General features: G+C 41.1%; 1 protein-coding gene across 3 annotated transcripts in view; it reads right to left on the bottom strand.

Annotated features, from left to right (window-relative positions):
- ST6GALNAC3 (ST6 N-acetylgalactosaminide alpha-2,6-sialyltransferase 3) overlaps positions 1-21,478 on the bottom strand; it is a 530,323-nt gene that overhangs the window by 319,747 nt on the left and 189,098 nt on the right. The window contains exon 1 of one of the 3 annotated variants that reach the window (XM_032870132.1): positions 19,940-20,028. The exons of the other annotated variants lie outside the window; for them this stretch is intronic. Within the exon in view, the coding sequence (XP_032726023.1) occupies positions 19,940-19,948 (9 nt within the window). The 5' untranslated portion in view covers positions 19,949-20,028. Of the gene's footprint in view, positions 1-19,939; positions 20,029-21,478 lie in introns of those variants that run through there. 3 annotated transcript variants of the gene reach the window in all.

Genomic DNA, 21,478 nt, shown 5'->3' with positions numbered 1-21,478 from the left:
AATCTCAGCTCCAGTGCCCAAGATCCAGCCCAGGTGGGTTATTCTTTTGCCAGAATTGGGTCCCAAAGACTGAGCTTTGGCAACCACTAAAGGGCTTGACCTAGGGTAGACTGAACCTCCCTTGCATATCTTGGGGCACTGTTGCAATGGCTGGCTTAGTATCTCTTTCCCTCCTAGACCATGAGCTCTTGAAAAGCAGCAGCTCTATCTGTCTTGTCTCCCAGTGCTTCCCCATTGGCAAAGGCAGCCAAGCCCCGCATCTTGTGGACGCAGACGTCAAAAACACATGAGTAATTTGTGAGCAGTCCTGAAAGGCAGAGTGCGGGCGACAGGGTTCACCGCCTTCCACCATGCATCTATCCGCCTGCCCAGTCACAAGGGCAAGGCTACCCCCCGAGTTTAGCTTATTCTGGAGCCCCTAACCACCAGTTTGTAAAGAGATGCTTAGGAAATATACACAGCCCGTTCACATAAAAATAATATTTGCCAAATTTGGTAATTTCCAAAGCACAAGGTTGGCCCATAATCTTAGCACATTTTGATATCTCCTTGCATTTTGTTATTTTTAGGCAATATTTTGAAAATCAGGTTTTGCTTCTGATTTTAACAAAGGCTTTTCTTCCTAAGCAAAACAGATGAGCAGTTCAGCAAGATAGGGCAGCTTTTATCTGCAAAAAAATCAGCCTTTCAGCAGAGCAGACAATATGAGCAAAACGGAGGCAAACACATTAAATATTTCCTATATGTGAATTGTGATTCTCTTCTCCCGTGGGATGTGCAAGTGGCAAGACAGTTTATTCCCGTGTGGCACTGATAGCAGGTCCTGAATACTTCTGAATATATCACTTTTATTGCCTTTTATATTGAATTACTGTGAAAGAAAAAATACTTTTGTGAGAATTCAAAATCAAAATACTTTAGGAGCTTTTAGAATCCACCTCCAGGACATAAAGAAAAGCTTAAGAAAACAAATAATTCTGTTCTGCTGAGGGATACTAGATACCACTCCCACTGAGCGGGGGCCCCTTCACAGAAAGGGAGACATTATCAAATATTTATGCTGACTTTCAGGGAAAATGGTAAGTGTTCTATTTGGGGTTCAGGTACTCTCAGTCCTGTCCCTGCTGCTTTAGAACTTGCCACATAATGGACAAAATTTGCCCCAGGGAGCTCTGACCTATAACATTTGGGCCCGTTCCTTCTGGAACTTGCCTTAAGATACCTCCTAATGGTATTTTTCACTAGGAATCTCAACTCTCCATGATCCATTCATCATAAAGATTCTTGTTCAAGATATACCATTTCTTATTTTTGCAGATACATTTTTGGTAGATTCCTCTATTTTCCATGCAATCAAGAGCTGCTCCAAAAACCAAAACAAGTTGTTTCCATCACTTTTGTTCCAAGCTTGTCATTTTCTATTTAGGTGAGAGAAAGTTGTATGTAGGGAAAATAAAGTCCAAGTGGCTCAGCATGAGATAAAAGCACCTTTATGATCTGACCTCTATTTGTCCAGCTGAGCCCTCAGCCTCCCCAAGTTCATACTTCATACTTCAGCTATAGTGAACATCTCATAGTTCCTGGAAGGTTCCATCACTTTTGATGGCTTCATACCTGGTACAGTTCCTTCTACCTAAAATTTCACTTCACTGGGGTTCCTGGGTGGCTTAGTCAGTTAAACATCTGCCTTCAGCTCAAGTCATGATCTCAGAGTCCTGGGACCCAGTCAGTCCCGCAATCAAGCTCCCTGCACAGTGGGGAGCCTGCTTCTCCCTCACACTCTCCCTCAAGCTCTCTCTCTCTAAAATAAATAAAATCTTAAAAAAATAATAAAATTTCAGTTCAGAAAAATAAAAAAACAAAACAAAAAGTTCTGTCTTCAAACACCAAAAAACTTCACCTCCTCTCAGATATTTCCCCTAGCCTTTCTATTATCTTATCAGGAAATTAGTCTCTAGATTCTTGGGGAGCCCACAGTCAGAGAGTAGGTGGATGGATGGATACATAGAAGGAAGGATAGATAGATAGAAAAGAGATATATACAAAACACAATTTTATATACACAGAATTTGTAATGACTCAGTCATGTTATAACTGTAGTACCATTAATTCAGCACCACTAGCCCATGGAATTATACTGGGCCCTTTGTACACACTTTCTCTAATATTTACAACTGCAATGCATGTTAATACTTTTATCCCCTGTTTCATAGATGAGGAAACTTTGGCCAAAGAGGATAAATGATGTGCCCAGGATAATAGCTAATAAATAGTAATTAATGTCAAGACACAACCAGACTGTCCAAAAAGCTAGTGATCTTTGCATTATGCCTCAAGAATATCTTATCTCATAGTCCTATATTTATTTACTTATATGCCTGTCTACTCTAATAAATCATAATGCCTTGGACGAAAGAACTACATCTTGGACCCCTTGTCCTGGAAACTCATTGTTTGGCACAAATTAGGTGCTAGGAAATGTTGGTGAATCAATAAATTAAGTAGATATAATAATTTGTCTCTGTGCTTTTCAGGTGAAAAATATTTATCATAAGTGGAAATCAAGATGCTTATGTATCTCTTGATGTTTTGTTTTAATCATTTTCAAGAGGCAATGGTAGTCAAAGGAAAAGATGATTTGGAGATAGGCTATGGTCTAATCTCAGCTCCACATTGAACAGATTAGTGCCTATCTACAGATTTCTAAACTGTAAAACGGAAATTATAAGAGCCCCTTTTCCACTAATTTATAGGGTTTAACGCTGATAAAGATTATAAAAAGCCCTACCTTCATAAACACCAAAGTTCTATACAAATGTTGACTAATGCTGATTATCAACTATAAAGGATGATTTTCTTAAAGAATATTTGTTTTAAAACATTATTTGTGTAACAAAAAAAAAAAAAATGAGAGCTAAAGAGATTTAATATTCTCTACAAATCAATACACACTTCCTGAGTGTCAACACCATGCTTGTATGGGGCCTAAGTTCAGTCTGTTCTAAAATAAGAAACTTGATTGTGGCAGAAAACATGAAGGAGAAAACTAGTATGTATTCATTATAAAATAACTTGATGTCTTTCTTATTAAGGTTAAAATTGTACAAGGGTAAGAACTGTGTCTGTTTTTGTTACCAATACATCATCCTAGTATAATATTTGGTATACAGGTAGTGATCAATGAACATTTGTTGCATATACATTCAGGGTTCACTGTGTAGCAAAATACCATCATGGACAAAGGTTTGTAAGATAAGGCATGGTCTGGAAATGGAGGGTAAAAGAACAGAGAGAAATGAATTCTCTATAAAAAAAGCAACAGAGGGGCACCTGGGTGGCTCAGTGGCTTAAGCCTCTGCCTTCAGCTCAGGTCATGATCCCAGGGTCCTGGGATGGAGCCCCACATCAGGCACTCTGCTCAGCCGGGAGCCTGCTTTCCCCACCTCTCTCTGCCTGCCTCTCTGCCTACTTGTGATCTCTGTCAAATAAATAAATAAAATCTTTAAAAAATAATAAAAAAATAAAAAGCAACAGGAATTTTTTTTTTTTTTTTAAGATTTATTTATTTGCCTGAGAGAGAGTGTGGGAGCGGGGAAGGGACAGAGAGAATGAGAATCTTCCAGCAGACTCCCTGCTGAGCGTAGAGCCCAACCTGGGACTTGATCCCATGACACTGAGACTATGACCTGAGCTGAAATCAAGAGTCGGATGCTTAACCAACTAAGCCAGCCAGGTGCCCCAAGCAACAGGAATTTTCAGATGGAAAATTCGGAAATTTTCTAGCAGGAGAGGAAGAAAAGGGTTAACAAATGAAAAGCAGCCCAGGAACGGAGGAGCAAGCCAGGGCCTATGTGGGGTGACCAAAAAACATTTCTTTGGAAAGAAAAGATAACCGCTGAACTTCAACCATCTAGTAATATTACAATTTTCAAAGCATTTTGTTGCATGAATTTGTATTTTCTCCCTCCCCGCCTAACACACATGCATAATTTCCCTCAAGAAATTAGCTCTGGTGCCCAGGTTTTTGTTCTCTGTCCTCTAATTCCACCTCTCTGGAGACTACCCTGGTGAGCTAAGTGCTCACTCCCTGACCCTCCAACCTGGAAAATCGTAACCTAGTGTGCTTCGCATTCTAACAGTGAGCTCTAAAAAAAGAAAGAATACATTGTGTATCTGACACATAGTGAGTGCTCCTCAATGTCCATTCTACTTCTGCTCCCTCTCCTCTGTTTATCCTACCTCATGAGAGCCACACTTGTAAGCCCTGCAATTCAGTGCAGCAGAGGCGAGAATACACCTAGGTACACACTCACACACTCAAAACACCTTACCTTTTACCAAATGCAATAGTACCTTAGTCCAACATCCCCAAAGAATAATACACTTGGTAGGACATTCTGCAAATTTCTAACTACAAAGGCCCTTTCTGGTAGCACCCTGAAATACCACCTTTGGGTCTCTTTTGTTTGAAAATCTACAAGAAGCTCCAGAAGCTCTTGGATATCAAAGAACATACTTATTTTCAATAGCTTTAAACTATCATTGCTAAGGCTCTCTGCTGGGGGCGGGCGGGGGGGGAAGTCCTCATAAAGAAAAAGAAAACAGGGATGCCTGGGTGGCTCAGTTGGTTGAGCGGCTGCCTTCGGCTCAGGTCATGATCCCAGCGTCCTGGGATCGAGTCCCACATCGGGCTCCTTGCTCGGCAGGGAGCCTGCTTCTCCCTCTGCCTCTGTCTGCCTGTGCTCGCTCACTCTCTCTCCCTCTGTCTCTGACAAATAAATAAAATCTTTAAAAAAAAAAAAAAGAAAAGAAAAAGAAAACATCTCAATAAAAGCTTCGAGGAAAAATCTCGCACTGGTTTGCAAAATTCTTAATAGAGTTCTTCCTCCTCATAGTATGGAGTGGGGAGGCTGCCAGGTAAAACAGATTTATAATAGGAGGAGTAAGGAAAGAATCACAGTGCTCCATAACCTGATCAGGTTTTGACAAGTTGAACATCTTCCCTTCCTCATCACAAATTCCGAAAATTTGACTTATCTTACCTTCTAACAGGTGAACAAAATCCATAAAATAAATAGAATCTTCCCAGGATATTTCACTCGCTTAGAGTAATAGGCAAATGCATTAAGTTCCCATAAATTATATGCCTAAATACACCAAATAACAACACACTCACAAACCCAGCACTCTGCTTCCCCTAAGTGGGTTGAACTTGACCTTCAAAGCCCTTGAAATGTAAAAAAAAAACTTACTTTTTTCTGACATTTATGAGTGTCTTTTCTGCTTGACTGCCTTTTACCGCCTGGAAATAATAGTGAAAGCATTGTAGAAGACACCAGCTATAAACACTGACAAATAACAGGAAATGCAGACAGTTTTATTCCGGGCAGGTTAGAGCTAATCTAATCAAATCTAATTCCCTCTCTTTCTGTAAGCCTACCACTATGTTCAATTTATTTTTTGATTAGAAGTGCAATATGATAGTCCTCTGTTGGGCCGGAGTTAGACAATACTGAGGTTTACACAAACGATTCTGATGAAACAACAGATTTTAAAGATGGTTTTTTAGAACACAGTCTCCTATGAAGGTAAATTCTAAGGAGATTTTAAGGAAAACTTTTACTCAGTGTTTTTTGACTCTAAAAATTTATGGATTGGTTATCTTCTAACCAATAATAAAGTACACTTAAGAGGAAAGTGATCTTTGGTTCTGGGTTTCGGAGATTTACGAAAAAAAGCTCTTTGAAAATACTAACAGTAGTAAAGACATTACATTACATTATGTATATTTAAATACTGAATAATGGGAACAATGAGACTTGTGGTTGAAGAACAGTTAGCAATTTGGCCAGCAAGGTACAAAGAGCGATTTTCTTTCCATTGAACAAAGGTATAATCCCTCATCAAAAATAGAGCTCCCTTAGGGACCACAAAGCAAGGCTCCACGGCCCCCCAGTGGATGTGCATAAATGACCAGTCTGCCTTCATGTGAAAAGTTTTCACTGACCAGGAAATCATTCTATTTCTCCAACTCCTTAATTATGGTATAAACCCTGTTATGGAACATCCAACTACCTATACACACACACTTCCTTCTCTCTGAGGTGAACCAGTTCTTAGTGAATGCCACTGTCACATGTTTTAGAGTTTTACAATTAAAAGAAGAAGGGGGCGCCTGGGTGGCTCAGTGGGTTAAAGCCTCTGCCTTCAGCTCAGGTCATGATCCCAGGGTTCTGGGATCTAGCCCCGCATCGGGATCTCTGCTCAGCAGGGAGCCTGCTTCCTCCTCTCTCTCTCTCTGCCTGCTTCTCTGCCTACTTGTGATCTCTGTCTGTCAAATAAATAAATAAAATCTTAATAAAATAAAATAAAATAAGAAGAGTTTTACTGATAGTCTCAGAAGAAGAAAGAGGAGAGACCATCATTTTGCTTTATCTTCAAATTTACATCAGTATGTGATCTGACCTTTTTATAACGACTAGGAAAACTGATCAGTGTGTTCATTTTACACCTGAAACTAATGTACCATCGTATGTCAACTCTACTTAAATAAAAAAGTTGATTAAAAAAAAACTCGGAAACCTTCCAGAACATGTTGAGATTTCAATAAGACGTGTAATGTTTCTGTACTAAACTTGAGAACGAGATGAAGAGTGGCAGCCGTGGAAGACAGCTTAGAGGTTTCTTACAAAATGAAACATACCCTTACCACATGATCTAGCAGTCACACTCCTTGGTGTTTACCCTAAGGATCTGAGAACTAATGTCCACTCGAAATCTGCACAGCGATATTACAGCAGCTTTATTCAGAATTGCCCAAACTTGTAAGCAACCATGATGCCCTTCACTAGGTGAACAGATAAAAGAACTGTGGTCCACCCAGAGAATGGAATATTCAGCACTGAAAGGAAATGAGCCATCGAGCCTTAAGAAGACACGGAGGAAACTTGAATACTTATTACTAAGTGAAAGAAGCTAGTCTGCAAAGGCTACTTACTATATGATTCCAACTGTATGACATTCTGAAAAAGGAAAAACTATGAAGACAATAAAAAATTCAGCAGTTGCCAGGAGCTAAGGGAAGAAGGGGATGAACAGGTAAAGAACAGAGGGTTTTCAGAGCAGGGAAAATACTCCATATGTTACTGTAATGGTGGATACGTGTCATTATAAATGTCCAGACTCATAGAATGTACAACGCTGAGTGAAGCCTAATGTAAACCTTGGACTCGCCGTGATAATGATGTGTCAATGTAGGTTCATCCTCTGTAACAAATGTACCATTTGGGTGAAAGATGTCCAGAGTGGAGGAGGCTGTGCACATGTGAGGCCAGAGTGTACGGAACATCTCTGTACCTTCAGCTCAATTTTGCTATAAGCTTCAAAGTGCTCTAAAAAAAATTGTCTGTTAAAAAAAAAAAAAAAAGTTGTCATAAAGGAAAAAGGACAACTCCCTTCAATATCATTTGGCCTTGATTCTAGTCTGGGTGTTTCTACTAACCAGCTGTGTAGCTCCGGGCTCTTTTGGATTGATTTGGTTTCCTTATATGTGAAATCGGTAGAGAGCATGAATAGATTTAACATTTTCTAAAGTCACTTTCAGCACCATGTGGAAATTTGTGTAGGCCTAATGATCACACAAGAGGGCTAAATGATAGCCCACTGTCACCCCAGGAGGAAAAGAGGACCCCAGTGGTAATTACCAAAGCATCCATGGTTTTCTGTTACCAAGTTCGGTGGTCAACTCTGCAAAGATATAACATTGTGGCAACAACACTATTGTAAAAAAAACAGCAATGAAAAACTCTCAGGAAGGTAGAAAAATGGGTAAAATCAGTATGATTAAATTTTACAATGATAAATGATACAGGTTATAAATTCAGTTAGGAAAAAAAAGCTTCTGCTCCAATAAAAGATGTGTAGGAACATTTCCTTGACATTACTTAAAGGCAAAAGGATCTAAGGTTTTTGATGACCAGGAAGTTCAAAATGATGGGCAGAGCTACTAAAGAAAATAATTAATTGAGGAAACTTGGGATTAATCTGGAGCAGAGAAAACCAACGGAGTGATTGAGAATCAAAATACATGGAAGAAAAAGTTGGTATGTTGTGGGGCGCCCAGGTGGCTCAGTGGGTTAAAGCCTCTGCCTTCAGCTCAGGTCACAGTCTCAGGGTTCTAGGATCGAGCCCCGCATCAGGCTCTCTGCTCAGTGGGGAGCCTGCTTCCTCCTCTCGCTCTCTCTCTCTGCCTGCCTCTCTGACTACTTGTAATCTCTAAAATAAATAAATAAAATCTTTAAAAAAAAAAAAGTTGGTATGTTGTTTTCGGAGCAAGAGACAGAACTAAGTCTGCCAAGTAGAAGCTTAGAAAGGTAAATCTTGATTTCATATAAATAATAGTAACTTTTGTTTCATTTATGAAAAAGTTTTTCAGGGGTATTTAATATGTCACAGGCATATTCAAGATGCGGAGCTCAGAAAAAGGCACAGCTTCATGCTCAAGGGGCTCATAGTCCAGTAACAGACAGGTTTTCAAATAAAGTGAACATTCCATAGGAAGAAGGCATGCGAGGGCTTACTGATGATTTTTAAAGGGGCACCTTGTGATTGTGATAAAGGGTGATTTATCAAGTTAAACCTCTTTTTCTTAAGTGTCCATCAATGGATGAATGGATCAAAGAGATCGAATATCTATGAATGTGCATATGTGCGTGCGCACGTGCACACACACAGACACTGGAATATTATTCAGCCACAAGAAAGAAGGACATCCTGCCACTTGCAACAACACAGATGAATCTAAAAGACATTATGCTAAATAAAATAAGCCATACAGAGAAAGACAAATTCTGTATGATTTCATTTTTATGTGGAACCTAAAAAAGAATAATGAAGTCAAACTCACAAACAGGGAGTAGAATGGTGGTTACCAGGGGCTACAGGTGGATGAAATGGAGAGATGCTGGTCAAAGGGTACAAGCCATCAGTTACAGGATGAGTAAGTTCTGGGGATCTAACATATAGCATAGTGACTATTTAATAATACTATATTTTATTTTATTATTATTTTTTAAAGTGACAGCCAGGATGCAACCTGTCTCCATCTATCTTTATGATTTTATTTATTTATTTGACAGAGATCACAAGTAGGCCGAGAGAGAGAGAGGAGAAAGCAGGGTCCCCAGGGAACAGAGAGCCCGATGTGGGGCTCAATCCCAGGGCCCTGGGATCACGACCTGAGCCGAAGGCAGAGGCTTTAACCCACTGAGCCACCCAGGCGCCCTGTAATACTGTATTTTATACTTGAAATTTGCTAAGAGAATAGATCTTAAACATTCTCTACACACACACACACACACACACACACACACACACACATACTCACACACACGGTAGTAACCATGTAAGGTGATTGATGTGTTAATGAACCTGACTGTGGTAATCATCTTACAATGTTTATATGTATTAAATCATCACACTGTACAGTTTAAGTGTATACACTTTTAACTTGTCAGTTTCTCAATAAAGCCATGTGGAGAACAACACTTTTTTTCCAACTTGAATTCTGAGCCACTGGTCCAAGGGGTAGCAGGGCACTTCCTTTAAAAATTGCCTTATATGAGCTCATCTTAATTGTACTCATCCACCAGTGTCAGAACTCCAGTCATAGGGAGTATTTAAATGAAAAGAGGAGGGTTCATGGTTACCAGTTCATTCAACAAATACTTCATAAAGGTCGCTTCAGACCGGCCTTTGTAACGTCCAAAAGCTCACTAATTTTTCGTGAGCCTTCCTCGGGACCCAGGTCTCTCAGTACATAATCTCCTACTACACTGAAGTCAATCTTTCTAACAAAATAATTTTAAATTGGGATCAAGAATGCTTTAACTTCCCATGAGATGAGGCACCAACAACTGCCCATTTTCAATGTTGCTGTCAGAATATTAAGTTCCCGAGAAAGTTCACTACTCATTACCGGTTCTGGCAATGTTTTATGACAGGCTACAATGAATACAAATCCCAAGAATTATCTCGGGGGCTTCTCAAAATAGTACTGTAAGATTTCCTCAGTGAGCCTTCTAAGTCTTGTAGCTATAAATCTCACCCAATAACACTGCTTATTCAATTTAAGGCTGCAAGCCTAGAGAGATTAATGAGATAAGTTGTCCACTAGTCAAGGGAAGAACACAAGATCTATCCTATCTTATTTCATCTTCTGGTTTAATCATTATAAGTGTTATATAATGTGACACTCACACATTATTGAAGACGTTCAGGGAACAAATTGCATATCACTAATCAACGGATCATTTTTCATTTTCATTTCTTGCAGACTCTAAAATTAATGATATCCTCCCTTTTCTATTAAATCTCCCTTTTTAAGTTATATTAAATAAGAAACTGAACATGGGAACAATAAGCATTTCTTTTCTCTCTGTTTTGTTGTTGTCGTTGTTCTTCAGCAATTTCGGGGCTTTTTCCCAAGCTAAGGAACCCCAGCAGGGTTAGAAAAAGACTTAAGAGCAGCAACTTATTTTGTTTCGGTTTGTTACATCTCTGACAAGCAACCTGCCTCCTTCAGGATCCAAAATGCTCTTTTCCCACTTGATTCTTTCATGTGCGTTATTCTTCTCTAACTTAGTGGTTGCAACACACTTGGATGCTATTTCCAATCTGCTAATTGGGTCCAGGGGAGTGTCTGGATGGACTCGGGCAGCAAGGCCATGACGAACTTGCTGGGCTCCCTGCTCTCTGACAGGATGTCCTCTGGCTGGAATCCCAACCCGCAGGCTGCCGGAGCGCCCCCTGGTCTGGGGCAGCTGATGGATGTGGGCAGTCTTGATTAGCTGGGGAAGAAAGGGCTAGTGCAACGACGCTGATGTACAGCCCAACAGCGTACTGGGGGATTTTAATTAAAAAATCCTTTCAATATGCTGTTGTGAAATACCAAAGAAGCCTCATCAGAAAGACGCTCAGGGTTCTCTGAAATTTAAGCTTTTCATAGGCCCCAGGAACCTTTTTTATTTTAGGGTATGATGGTCAATTAGAACATCCATGTCATCTTCTCCTGCTCAAAACAAGCCAGGCTCCATGGGTTATTATTCCCCGCCCTCTTTAGTACCTTCTTCCTTTGTAATTTAAGTATTACTTCAGCCTGACATTCTCAGTTGGAGCTTTAAAATTTCAGCCATGGATCAAGAAAGCTGGGCCTGTTTTGGCACAGTGACTTGGTAAACAGATCGAGCTGGCCATTCTATGCAATCTCCTCCACCCCCATTTTAATACCACATAGCCGTCCACCTCGAGAAACCGCCCTCCCTTCCTGCAGGAAACACGAGGTAGTTGATCAGCGCAAGTGAGTAAAGAAGCAGCAACGTTTGGGGCAGCCCCTCCAATGCTACCATAAGCAAACAGGTCGCCCAAAGCATATGCTCCAGTCCAGCGAAGGGGAGGCAGCTGCGGGATGGGAGGGGAAGAAAACTCATCACACTTGAATTTGGAACAAAAAGTCCTAGGAACACCTGGGTGGCTCAGTCAGTTAAGCATCTGCTTTCTGCTCAGATCGAGTCCCCCAACCGGCTCCTCGTTCAGTGGAGAGCCTGCTTTTCCCTTTTCCTCTGCTGCTCCCACTGTTTGTGTGCTCTCTTTCTCTGACAAATAAATAAATAAAATCTTACAGGGGGGGGGAAAAAAAGACCTGAGTTCTGATCTAGACCTGCTACTTACTGACTGTGTCACCTCTCTGGGCCTCAGTTTCCTCTACTGTAAGATAATATCTGCTCCAAAGAGCAGCTGTAGAAATACCCACAAATATCTACCAGAAGGAGAAATGGGTGAGTAAGTAATGGTAATATTCCTTCCATGGGCATGCAGCAGTTTAACAGAATGAGATCAGCATGTTTTATTAGGGAATGATCTCCAAGACATGTCTCAAGTTTAAAAAAAAAAAAAAAGCTGGTAGTAGAAATTACATATAGTATATTATCATTAATGTAAAAAATACATATTATTATTTACTTCTAAAAATAGGTTTATCTGTGTGTAAGTGAAGAGGAAAAAAAGTGTTGCATAAAAACACACAGTTAATAGTGGTTAACCCTGTGGAGGGGAGCAGGGAATGAGACCCAAAGGGAATTTTTATACTTACCTGTAATATGTCCATTTTCTTCAAAAGAATATATTTCTTCCTTAAATGTGTAATTTAAAGTTATTTTTAAAGGAAAAAACAGTGCTTGTGAGATAATGTTTGTGAAACTACTTTGAAAAAACAAAATCTGGCAGATGTGAGCTCTTATTGTTTACTCTGTCCAGACCACACACACCCAGACCACTGGCCCCTCGGCCAAAGTGGGCAAAGCAGCTCATTCCCTCCTCAGCTCTGTGCTCCTACCACCACAAGCTTCAAGAAAAGACCCAGCTAGGAAGAGAGCTTTCTTCCTTTGGTTACCTCACTCTGCATATGACCAAAAAGTGACCTAAAATTGGGCCTTCAGCAGGGCTTGGTAAATACCTGCTCATTGAATGCTCTGTTGATTATTATGCATCAAAGTTCTTCTAACCCTCCTTTTGGATTCTTTCTATCGGGGCTTCATTAGGTCTGATTTAGTAGAGTTGATTTAAGTTAGTGTTTCCCGAATAACTTCTTTAGTGCACACACATGCTCCCAAAAGGACAATATTTTCCCTAAAAACGCCATTCATTGAATTTTCACCCTCTTCATGGTGACTGAAGCTAACAATTCTTTATTGTGTCCCAGGTACTATTTAGAGTATCATCCCTGAACTGGATGAAAAATCTGAGGCACAGAGAGGTTAAGCATGTCTCTGAGGTTCCATAGCAGTAAGTGTCAGAACTGGGATCTTAACCCAGACAGTCAGATCCATCTGCCTCTTCGAGAAAGTGTGCCCCAAAAAGCTCAAGAAAAATATTTTGCCTCACAGAGTTCAGTGGAGTTTATCCTGAATGAAACTGTCACCTTTCCCTATATTTGTAGCAAATAGAGGCTGAGATTAAAGGTAACACCCAGAGTGTAAGTAACATAAGGTCCTGTAAACATAGGTTTCAAGAACACAAGTAGGAGAAAAAAACAAACCTGTTTTTATCAGAGTTCATGGCATTTAAAAACATAGCTTCTTGGACAAGATGAGAACATATAACAGCACAAGACGTAACTCTGGAGGGTGAAGGCTGATTCCACAGGCCACATACAAAAATCAGATTTTTGAGCTCCATACCTTTATACACCAATGAGCAATGTACAACATGTTCGTTTTCCTGCTCCCTGTAGGGAAGCCAGATCAGTTGGTATCATTCTAACCTCATCACCCAGAACTCCAAAAGCAGTGCTCTTCTCCCTGGCTCCGGCCATTGCCAGAGGCTCCCTTACACACCTCCACACACGGAATGTCTTTCTCTCCGGTCATGAAAGTCGAACCCATTTTTGAGGGTCTACTCAAATCTAATTCCTGCCCCCATCCTCAGACAAGCCCACCCTCTGCCACGACCTTGGAGACCCCACCCACTCAGCCAGATAGGATTTCTCCCTCACATGAGCTTCCTAGGATTCAGTGAGCACACCACTCAGCTGAGGCTCTTGGTGGTAAGGGTGAACTTGAAATTTCAGTGTGCCACTCTCTCTGAAAGACCTGGATTCCTTGGTGAGAAGGACTGGCTAGGAATTACACTTCTAGGTGCTTTCTCCAGGGCCCAGCAAATAGTGGGCTGCTGATGGGTTGGCATGTTTGGGCGACTGGGGTCTGATGTGGTTTGCTGGTTAGAACGTGCCTATTCAAACATCTATATAAAGGCCTGGGGCAGGGTGGCATTGTTTTGGTCACTCTGAAAGCAAAAGTTGGACCAGTGGACTTTAAAAAATATTATTATTGGATACAAAGTTGATGAAAATAAAATAATCCACATCTCAGCTCTGAGCTTCCACAATAATTTTATACCATCCTTTCCCCCCGGAGCTTTTATAAGTAACAGTCATAGCTTAGGCCCCCAGGCTAAAAAACGCAGCAGCTAAAAATCCTGGTGAGCAGAAGAACTTGCCCCATCGGTGGAATGATGGATCAATATTCTCCCAACGGAGAGCTGGAGATGTCATTTCCTGTGTGACTTCTGAGGAGGGCAGTGGAGGTAGCCAATAAGAGGGCAGCTCCCAAGGCAGGCTGGCGGCTAATCTGAGCTCTGCCGCTCACAAACTGTGTGGCCTCGGGTAAATTACTCAACAACTCTGTGCTTTTGGTTTCTTCATGTATAAAGTGGGGTTAACAAATAGCAGCATTCTTACTAAAAGGTTGTGGTAACAATGAAAGGTAGCTCACTAAGAGGACTGTGAGCTATGCTACCGTTTGCAAAAGAGCAATCACTTTTTTATTATATTATAAAAGGTGCATATAATCAGGGAAGAAGAAACTAGCAGAGGCTGTTTATAACTGTCAAACGTGGAAGAAGAACAAACTCACTCAATGGATAACTTTTAACAATGCTTCAACTCTCCGGGAATCATTGTGTACATTTCTCACACGGCAGTCATAAAGCAGGCTTGCTTTTATAATGCCTGTGATTTTGACTAGAGATGATGGAGTCACTCTTTAATTAACCTGCTGCTACAGATGATCCTAAATAAACTATTCATCTTTCAAACAGATGAGCTTCTCACACCTCCTAAAGTGAATCCAAAGTAATTGCAGTTAGCTTGGGGGAAGGGGGTTGGCTTCAGCTTAATGTGACCACAAAACTCCATTTGGGATGAGATTTATGCACTATCCCACACCCTGATACTGTCAACAAACGGCAGAAAAATAACCCACAACTGACAGAAAACAAACTTATAAATAACTTCAACTGACCTTATTCTCTGAACTGAGAAAAGGATCTCTATAATGATGCTTGACGGAGGCTATGACTGAACTTACAAACAGACACATGCTGGGATCATTTGTGTAAAATAAGAAATTACTTCACCTAAAAACACTTTCCATAACCAAAGACATGTAAGCATTTTCCCCTCAAGGCTGGCACTGTCTTAAGAAGTACCTCCTGCTTACTGCCCCTTTCTGGCCCTGAAATGTGGGAAAGGCTGAGCTCCTTTGTGGTTTAATAATTTTTCTCCCCCTCCCCTTTTTTTCTTATTGATTTCTTCCTACAACCATCTCTGGCAAGATTAGAAAACCAGAATTCAGAACAGATTGAAGTATATACACTTTTTACTGTAAATTATTTGATTTCACTGGGCTTTCTTTCTGGTAAGGCATTTTAAATGGTATTTTTCTTATTGGGTCTCTTACAAAAGATCTCTAATCCTATTTCCCAGAGACAATACAACGGAAAAGGAACTGTGTGACTTTCAATTAGGTGGCAAAGTCTTCATGTTCCAATTGTTCCAGCTTGTCCAATTTCTGCTTTCAGAGTGACCAAAATAATGCCAACCTGCCCCCAACCTCTTTACCCGTTCCTAAGCAAGGCCTAAAGCTCAGGCTGGAACACTTCTTGCCCCAACCCCAATCTTGATTTTGCAATTCCCACCTGCTATGGGTGAAGCATGGCCATGAGGTCTGTGGCTTTGTAATGTGGACCTAGGCACTTTCTGGGGGGAGAGAAAGACCATTGTATTTCAATACACCTGCAAAGAGGAATGTGGGCCCAAGGTCAAGACCAGGGATGGACACAAACTTCCTTTCCAAGACTCTCATGTACTAGGATGGGATAGAAAGAAGTCGGCAGGCCCTCTCCTCTCTCTCCCTTGATTCTCCGTGGCTAGGTACAAAGGCAGTGGTTGAGAGGCCTGTAACTCTCCAGACACATTTACTCCTAGGTGGCTAAAAAAAAAATCAGACTAAGGTGCTGACTGCCCCCTTCTAGCAGAGTGTTCCCTGTGTCTTTGTCTGTGTCTGTCTGTCTGGTCTGTGTCTAGTCTGTCTTTGGCTCTCCATCAATGGCATTCTCCTTGCCTTTTCGTATCTATCTGGGGGGTGGGGGGGTGGGGTGTGTGTGAGTGTGTGTGTCTGCCTGCCTGACTGTCTCTCTCTCTGGGAAGGTATCCTTCTTCATCCTCCTCTCTTTGTCTTTCTGCTTCACTCTGCATGTGTCTTCCTTTCTTTCTCTCTCTGTTCCGACTCTGTCTACCTTGGTGAGTCTCTGCTAGCCTGTCTGCCTCTCTCACGGCTGCTCAGCCAGGACTGCATTATAACTTTCATGAGGCCTCCGCACTTCAGCTTCATGGGCTCCTACCTTCATTTTATATATAAATACAAAAACATATTTTATGGCTGCATTAGTAAAGAGGCAAATATAATCCAGATGGACCCACTATTGTATATTAATTATTATTATATTCAGTTTTTCTCCTGATTCAAAAAAGTAACTTAGACACTTTTGAGGGCCCCTACAATGATTGTGGGCCTTGGGCACTCTGCCCTGCAGTCAGTGTCTCCCTGTCCCTACACGCATCCACACACACACACATACACACACACTCTTCCAGCTAAGCGACTGGCCTTGCCTTCTCAACCTAGAAAAGCATAAGCTAGATCATATAGCGTCCTTCTGCTCTGAGCTTTGCAGCTATCTTGTTCCTCTACAATCTTTTACTTCTCATAGGTTAGGGTAATAGCACTGGTCTTGTCCTTGCACCGGATGATTAAGACCAAAAGAAAGAAATAAACCAGGTGTGTGTTCCTGCCCACCCTAACTCTAGGTGAGGCTCCAGGAGCTCCCCATGCAGCTAGGTCTGGTCCTCTAGACACCGGCCTTGGGGATGCAGCTGAAACCTTGGGCAGGACTCAGATGCTCCTTTCTTTGCCTTGTTTCCTGCCTCTTTTAGCAGGAGAGTGGGCTGGGTGGAGGCAGCAGGATGTGCAGCCAGCAGCTCCCTTGTCCTAGTACCCCGTCGTGACACGACTCACACCCACCATCATCTCTCTGCATGCCTTGGCATCTCACACCACAATTACCTGCTTGGAGGACTAACAAAACAATGACACATGGTGAGGGTCAGGAGCAACTGGATTTGATCATCTTGACCTATGAAGACTGAGAAACCTTATCTGAGAAACTTTAATAATCATTTGCCTCCAAACCTAACCATCATTCACACTCTATCCCCAAGACATAGTTTACAGGTTTGATATTTGGTTCTTCAACTTGTTTCTATAATAGTCCTAATTAAAAAGTCCCCCGCAAAATCCCTAAGCTTTTTGCTATCTCCCTGGGAAATAGAATAAAATGAAATTGATTTTCTTCTTTATCAGCAAAGCTTATAAATTGAAGGCACAAATCCCAGGAAGCCAACACATTAAATTTATCTTAATGCTACTAATTGGACCCCCCCACACAAAAAAAGTCTTTTTTGCTTATTAAAGTTTTAAAAAACAACTAAGTCCCACCTGTTTCAACCATACTTTTCTATTTCTTTTGGCCCCAGTATAATATAAAGTGGTCCAATGTGTTTTTAAAAAGATTTCTCCCTTTTGGAAGAATTATTTCACCATTTCTGGCCCCAAACCTTTCTTTTTGTCAAATTTTGTTTACAATGATGCCCTCTTCCTTTTTGCTTTTTTATTTGCTAATAGATTTCACTCTCTGATCCTTTGTGTTTCCTACACACATTTATCATCTAGTTTCCTTCTGGTCTCAGAAACCTGTCAACAATTCACCTTATCTAAGACTAGAGGAAAAAATTAAAATTATAAATCTAATAATGGTAATACTTGAAAGCATAAATTTCTGTCCTTTCAATATCCTCTGCATATCTAACTCAGTTCTCTGGCATTTCCATTGGTTTGGACCAATCACAAAATTCTCGTCTTCCAACAAGCAAGGACACTGAAAGGATGAATGACAAAGGGATCAAGTTCCTAATAACATATTCATGAAGGTTCCCTTTTGCATTGTCACATGGAGTCTATCTATAAGTTAGGCCCAACATGTGAAATTTCCAGACAATCTGAATTCCAGTATCGGAAGAAAAAATGCCACCGATTTCTTTGTTAGCAGCTAGAAGCACATTCAGAGAGGTTCACCTTGGAGGGCACAAACAAAAGAATGGCAGTTAAAACACAAAGGTGGATGCCTGCATTTCTATTTCCTGACTCCTCCCCACCTCAGCACCCTGAAAGAAACTCAGAAATCATAGGAAAACCAGAGCTTCATTGCACAGGAAAAGAATCTGACTGTTGAAAGTGATGGCAAGATACGTCAGGTTAACCGCAGCTTCCAGTAGAACAGCAAAAGGGGCAAGACAGGGAGAAGCACAGTAGTACTGACCAGGCCAGATTTTCTTTTTCTGTTTTATTTCAGGAGATATGGTAGGTCCCAATCCCTTGTGCTTCTGGTCTCAGAAACCTGTCAACAATCCCCTACGTTAATGGGACAATGGACACCAAATGGACCTCATGTCACTACACAGGCCTACGTATGTAACACTTCACTGAGTCTACCCCAGTCTGCCTGAATGTGTTTAAGTATAAAGGCTCTATTATAACATACATAAATATATTTTAAAAATTAAAATAAAATTATTATTCATTTGGCTGGCCAGGTAGCACATCAAAATTCAAAAAAATAAAGAGAAAATGTTGTCTCTTCTTTTAAAGGAGAAAACAGATTTTCAGTACTATGTAATATCAGCAAATAATTATATCATAGAAGAAAAACCAGGGAAGGGCACCTGGATGGCACGGACAGTTAAGCGTGGACTCTTGGTTTTGGCTCAGGCTGGTATCAGCGTCATGAGATCCAGCCCCACCTAGGGTTCTGTGCTCAACTTGAGTTTCTCTCTCCCTCTAGCTCTCTGCCCCTCCCCCATTCTCACACATGCATATAAGCACTCTCTCAAATCAACAAATGAATCTTAAAAACAAACAAACAAACACAAAACAAAGCTAGTACCTAGCTGGCATGTCCTGGGTTCTCTAGGGTACTGTGGAAGCTCAAGGGTCACTGTGGGCGCAAGAGGCAAATCCATAGAAGGAAGAGCCACTTCTGTGAGTTACACACAATGCGTCCTCCATAAGCTACTGTTGCAAGAATGATTCCAGTGCTTTAAAAAAATTAGTTTGGGGGCGCCTGGGTGGCTCAGTGGGTTAAGCCTCTGCCTTCAGCTCAGGTCATGATCCCAGGGTCCTCGGATCAAGCCTCGCATCAGGCTCTCTGCTCCGCAGGGAGCCTGCTTCCTCCTCTCTCTCTGCCTGCCTCTCTGTCTACTTGTGATCTCTGTCGAATAAATAAATAAATTATTTTTTAAAAAATGAGTTTGAAAACGCAGAGAATTCCTCTGATTTAAGAAAAGTCACAACAAAGCTTTTCCCTGAGAAAAAGAAATTTGTGCCATTTAAAAATATTTTTTCCAGGTGTCATTGCAGCATAATGCTAAAAACTGGAAATGAGCTAAATATCTAAAAATCAACCACTGGCATACACTTTATAGAGTTTTAGGCAATACTAAAAATGATATTTCAGTTTTAAACATTTTGAGAAGGAAAAATAGTCATGATAAACTTAAAGGGTTTAAAACAGATAACAGAAGCTTAAGTATGGTAAAACCTCATTTTACAATGTTCATGTATTTATCACCTACAAAGTTATATATATATAAAAATACATAAATCCACTTACACATAGGAATATATTTATGTGTCCATAAGCCTCTTGCCCCCTCCCCTCCCTCCTTCCTAAAATCCGTCACAAAAGCTTATATAACCAGTCTCTCAGGGCAGGACAAAAGAAGGAAAGGAACTGAATAAATGAAGCCAAGACTCCTTCAGCAGAAGGAGAGAAAAGATGAGAAACACATATAACATCATTTTTGTCTCCCCACACAAGGTGATTATATATTGTCGCTAATCACTTCCGGTAACTTGAGGACAAGGATTCTGGAATCAAAAAGACTTAGAGATGTACTCCCTTTCCCATCTCCAGTCTCCATGCAACCTACCGTCTCCATTCACCTTTTCCTACCTTTGCCGATACTGTCTGAAGGCATTTCTGCCTCTCTGTCGTTATTAGCAGAGCTAATCCAGGTAGAAGCACCCAGCACAGCTCCCGGCACCTGGTATGTCCTCAGTCTCTGGTCCCTTCTTCCCTTCCCTTACTGTCAATTGCACCTAAACATGTGTGAGTCATCTTAACTAATAAGAAATCTAGGCCACGTGAATGAACACGTTCCTGAAAACTCCTCAATAGGCCATACCACTGGGTAGCAAAGTGAGGTTTGGGGTCTTCCCCAGGACCAAACATTTGAAAATGAGAACAAGATGCTGAATCAACCCAAACCAGAGCCAGTTTGTAGTCATTACTCTCTGGCCCTGGCTCCAGAGTTGCGGCTAAACAGAAGGGCGCTGTCTGTTGGCCAGGTTTCCCTTTCCAACAACTTTTCCCAGTGGTCCTGGCCCCACTTGAATTCCCATCTGTGCGCCTCTGAACACTGAGTGCACTCTGTGCCGAGGATGCGCGGGCTCCGTGCTGGAGCAGCGGGCGTGCGCTCTCCAGGGGCTCTGTCGGGCCGACCTTGGGGCTGCAGAGGCAGCGGGAGCCACAATTGGACACTTTTGCAGACTGGACCCAAATGAGGACATGCTTTGCGAAATCCACTCACCGCTTTACTACATTAACACAGAAAATAAACTCATAATTAAGTGTGCTCTTCTTTCATGTTGTTGCTTTGTTTTTTTTTTCCTAAGGTCTCTAAGAAAATTTGCAGACTCAAGAGAAAAATCTATGCTGACTTCCAGGCAACATCTCAGGGTAATGATATGTTCAATTAAAAGAATAAAAAAGTTGCACTCAGGTGTCTTCTCACAAATACCAGTTAGTGGCTTTGAGCAAGTTATTAAACCTCTCTGTGCTTTAGCTTCCTTATCTGTAAAGTCTGTAATAATGGTAAGTACTTCAAGGGCTATTATGATATTAAAGAGTCAGGTTTATAATACCTTTAGAACAGCGCCTGGCATGAAGTAAACATTAGATAAGTATTTGATCCATTGATACACACATACATTACACATACAACATATGTAGGTACTACTGGGCCGAAGGAGTAGACATGGGTGGGGAGAGGAGGGCAATAATCAGGAGCATCTACTCTTTGTTAGGTAATTTCATCTCTATGACCAAAGGGGTATCACTGATCCCACTGTAAAGAAAAGAAAACAGAGGCTCAAATAGAATAAAGAGACTTAGCCAAATCTGCAAGGGACTGAGCTGGGATTTGAACAGAGGTAAATTTGAATCCAAATTTTTGTACCACAGCATGTGCATAATATTAACAATGATGCTAACAGCTAGCAATTATTTCCTTCTTAATTCCATGCCTACTATTTCACTTAATTCTTACAAGAATGCTTGGTACAGTATACAGAACCAGCCCTGACATGCCCATAGTGCACCCAACTCAATCTTCTATCTCCGGTGGCAGCAGCAAGGGAAAGGCCAACACAAGATCATAGTCCTTGCCCCGACTCAAACAGTTACAGAA

This window comes from Lontra canadensis, unplaced genomic scaffold (assembly GCF_010015895.1).
Source record: "Lontra canadensis isolate GAN:19392208 unplaced genomic scaffold, GSC_riverotter_1.0 scaffold40, whole genome shotgun sequence".
In the NCBI taxonomy this organism is placed as follows: domain Eukaryota; kingdom Metazoa; phylum Chordata; class Mammalia; order Carnivora; family Mustelidae; genus Lontra; species Lontra canadensis.
This window is presented reverse-complemented; position numbering and strand designations above follow the sequence as displayed.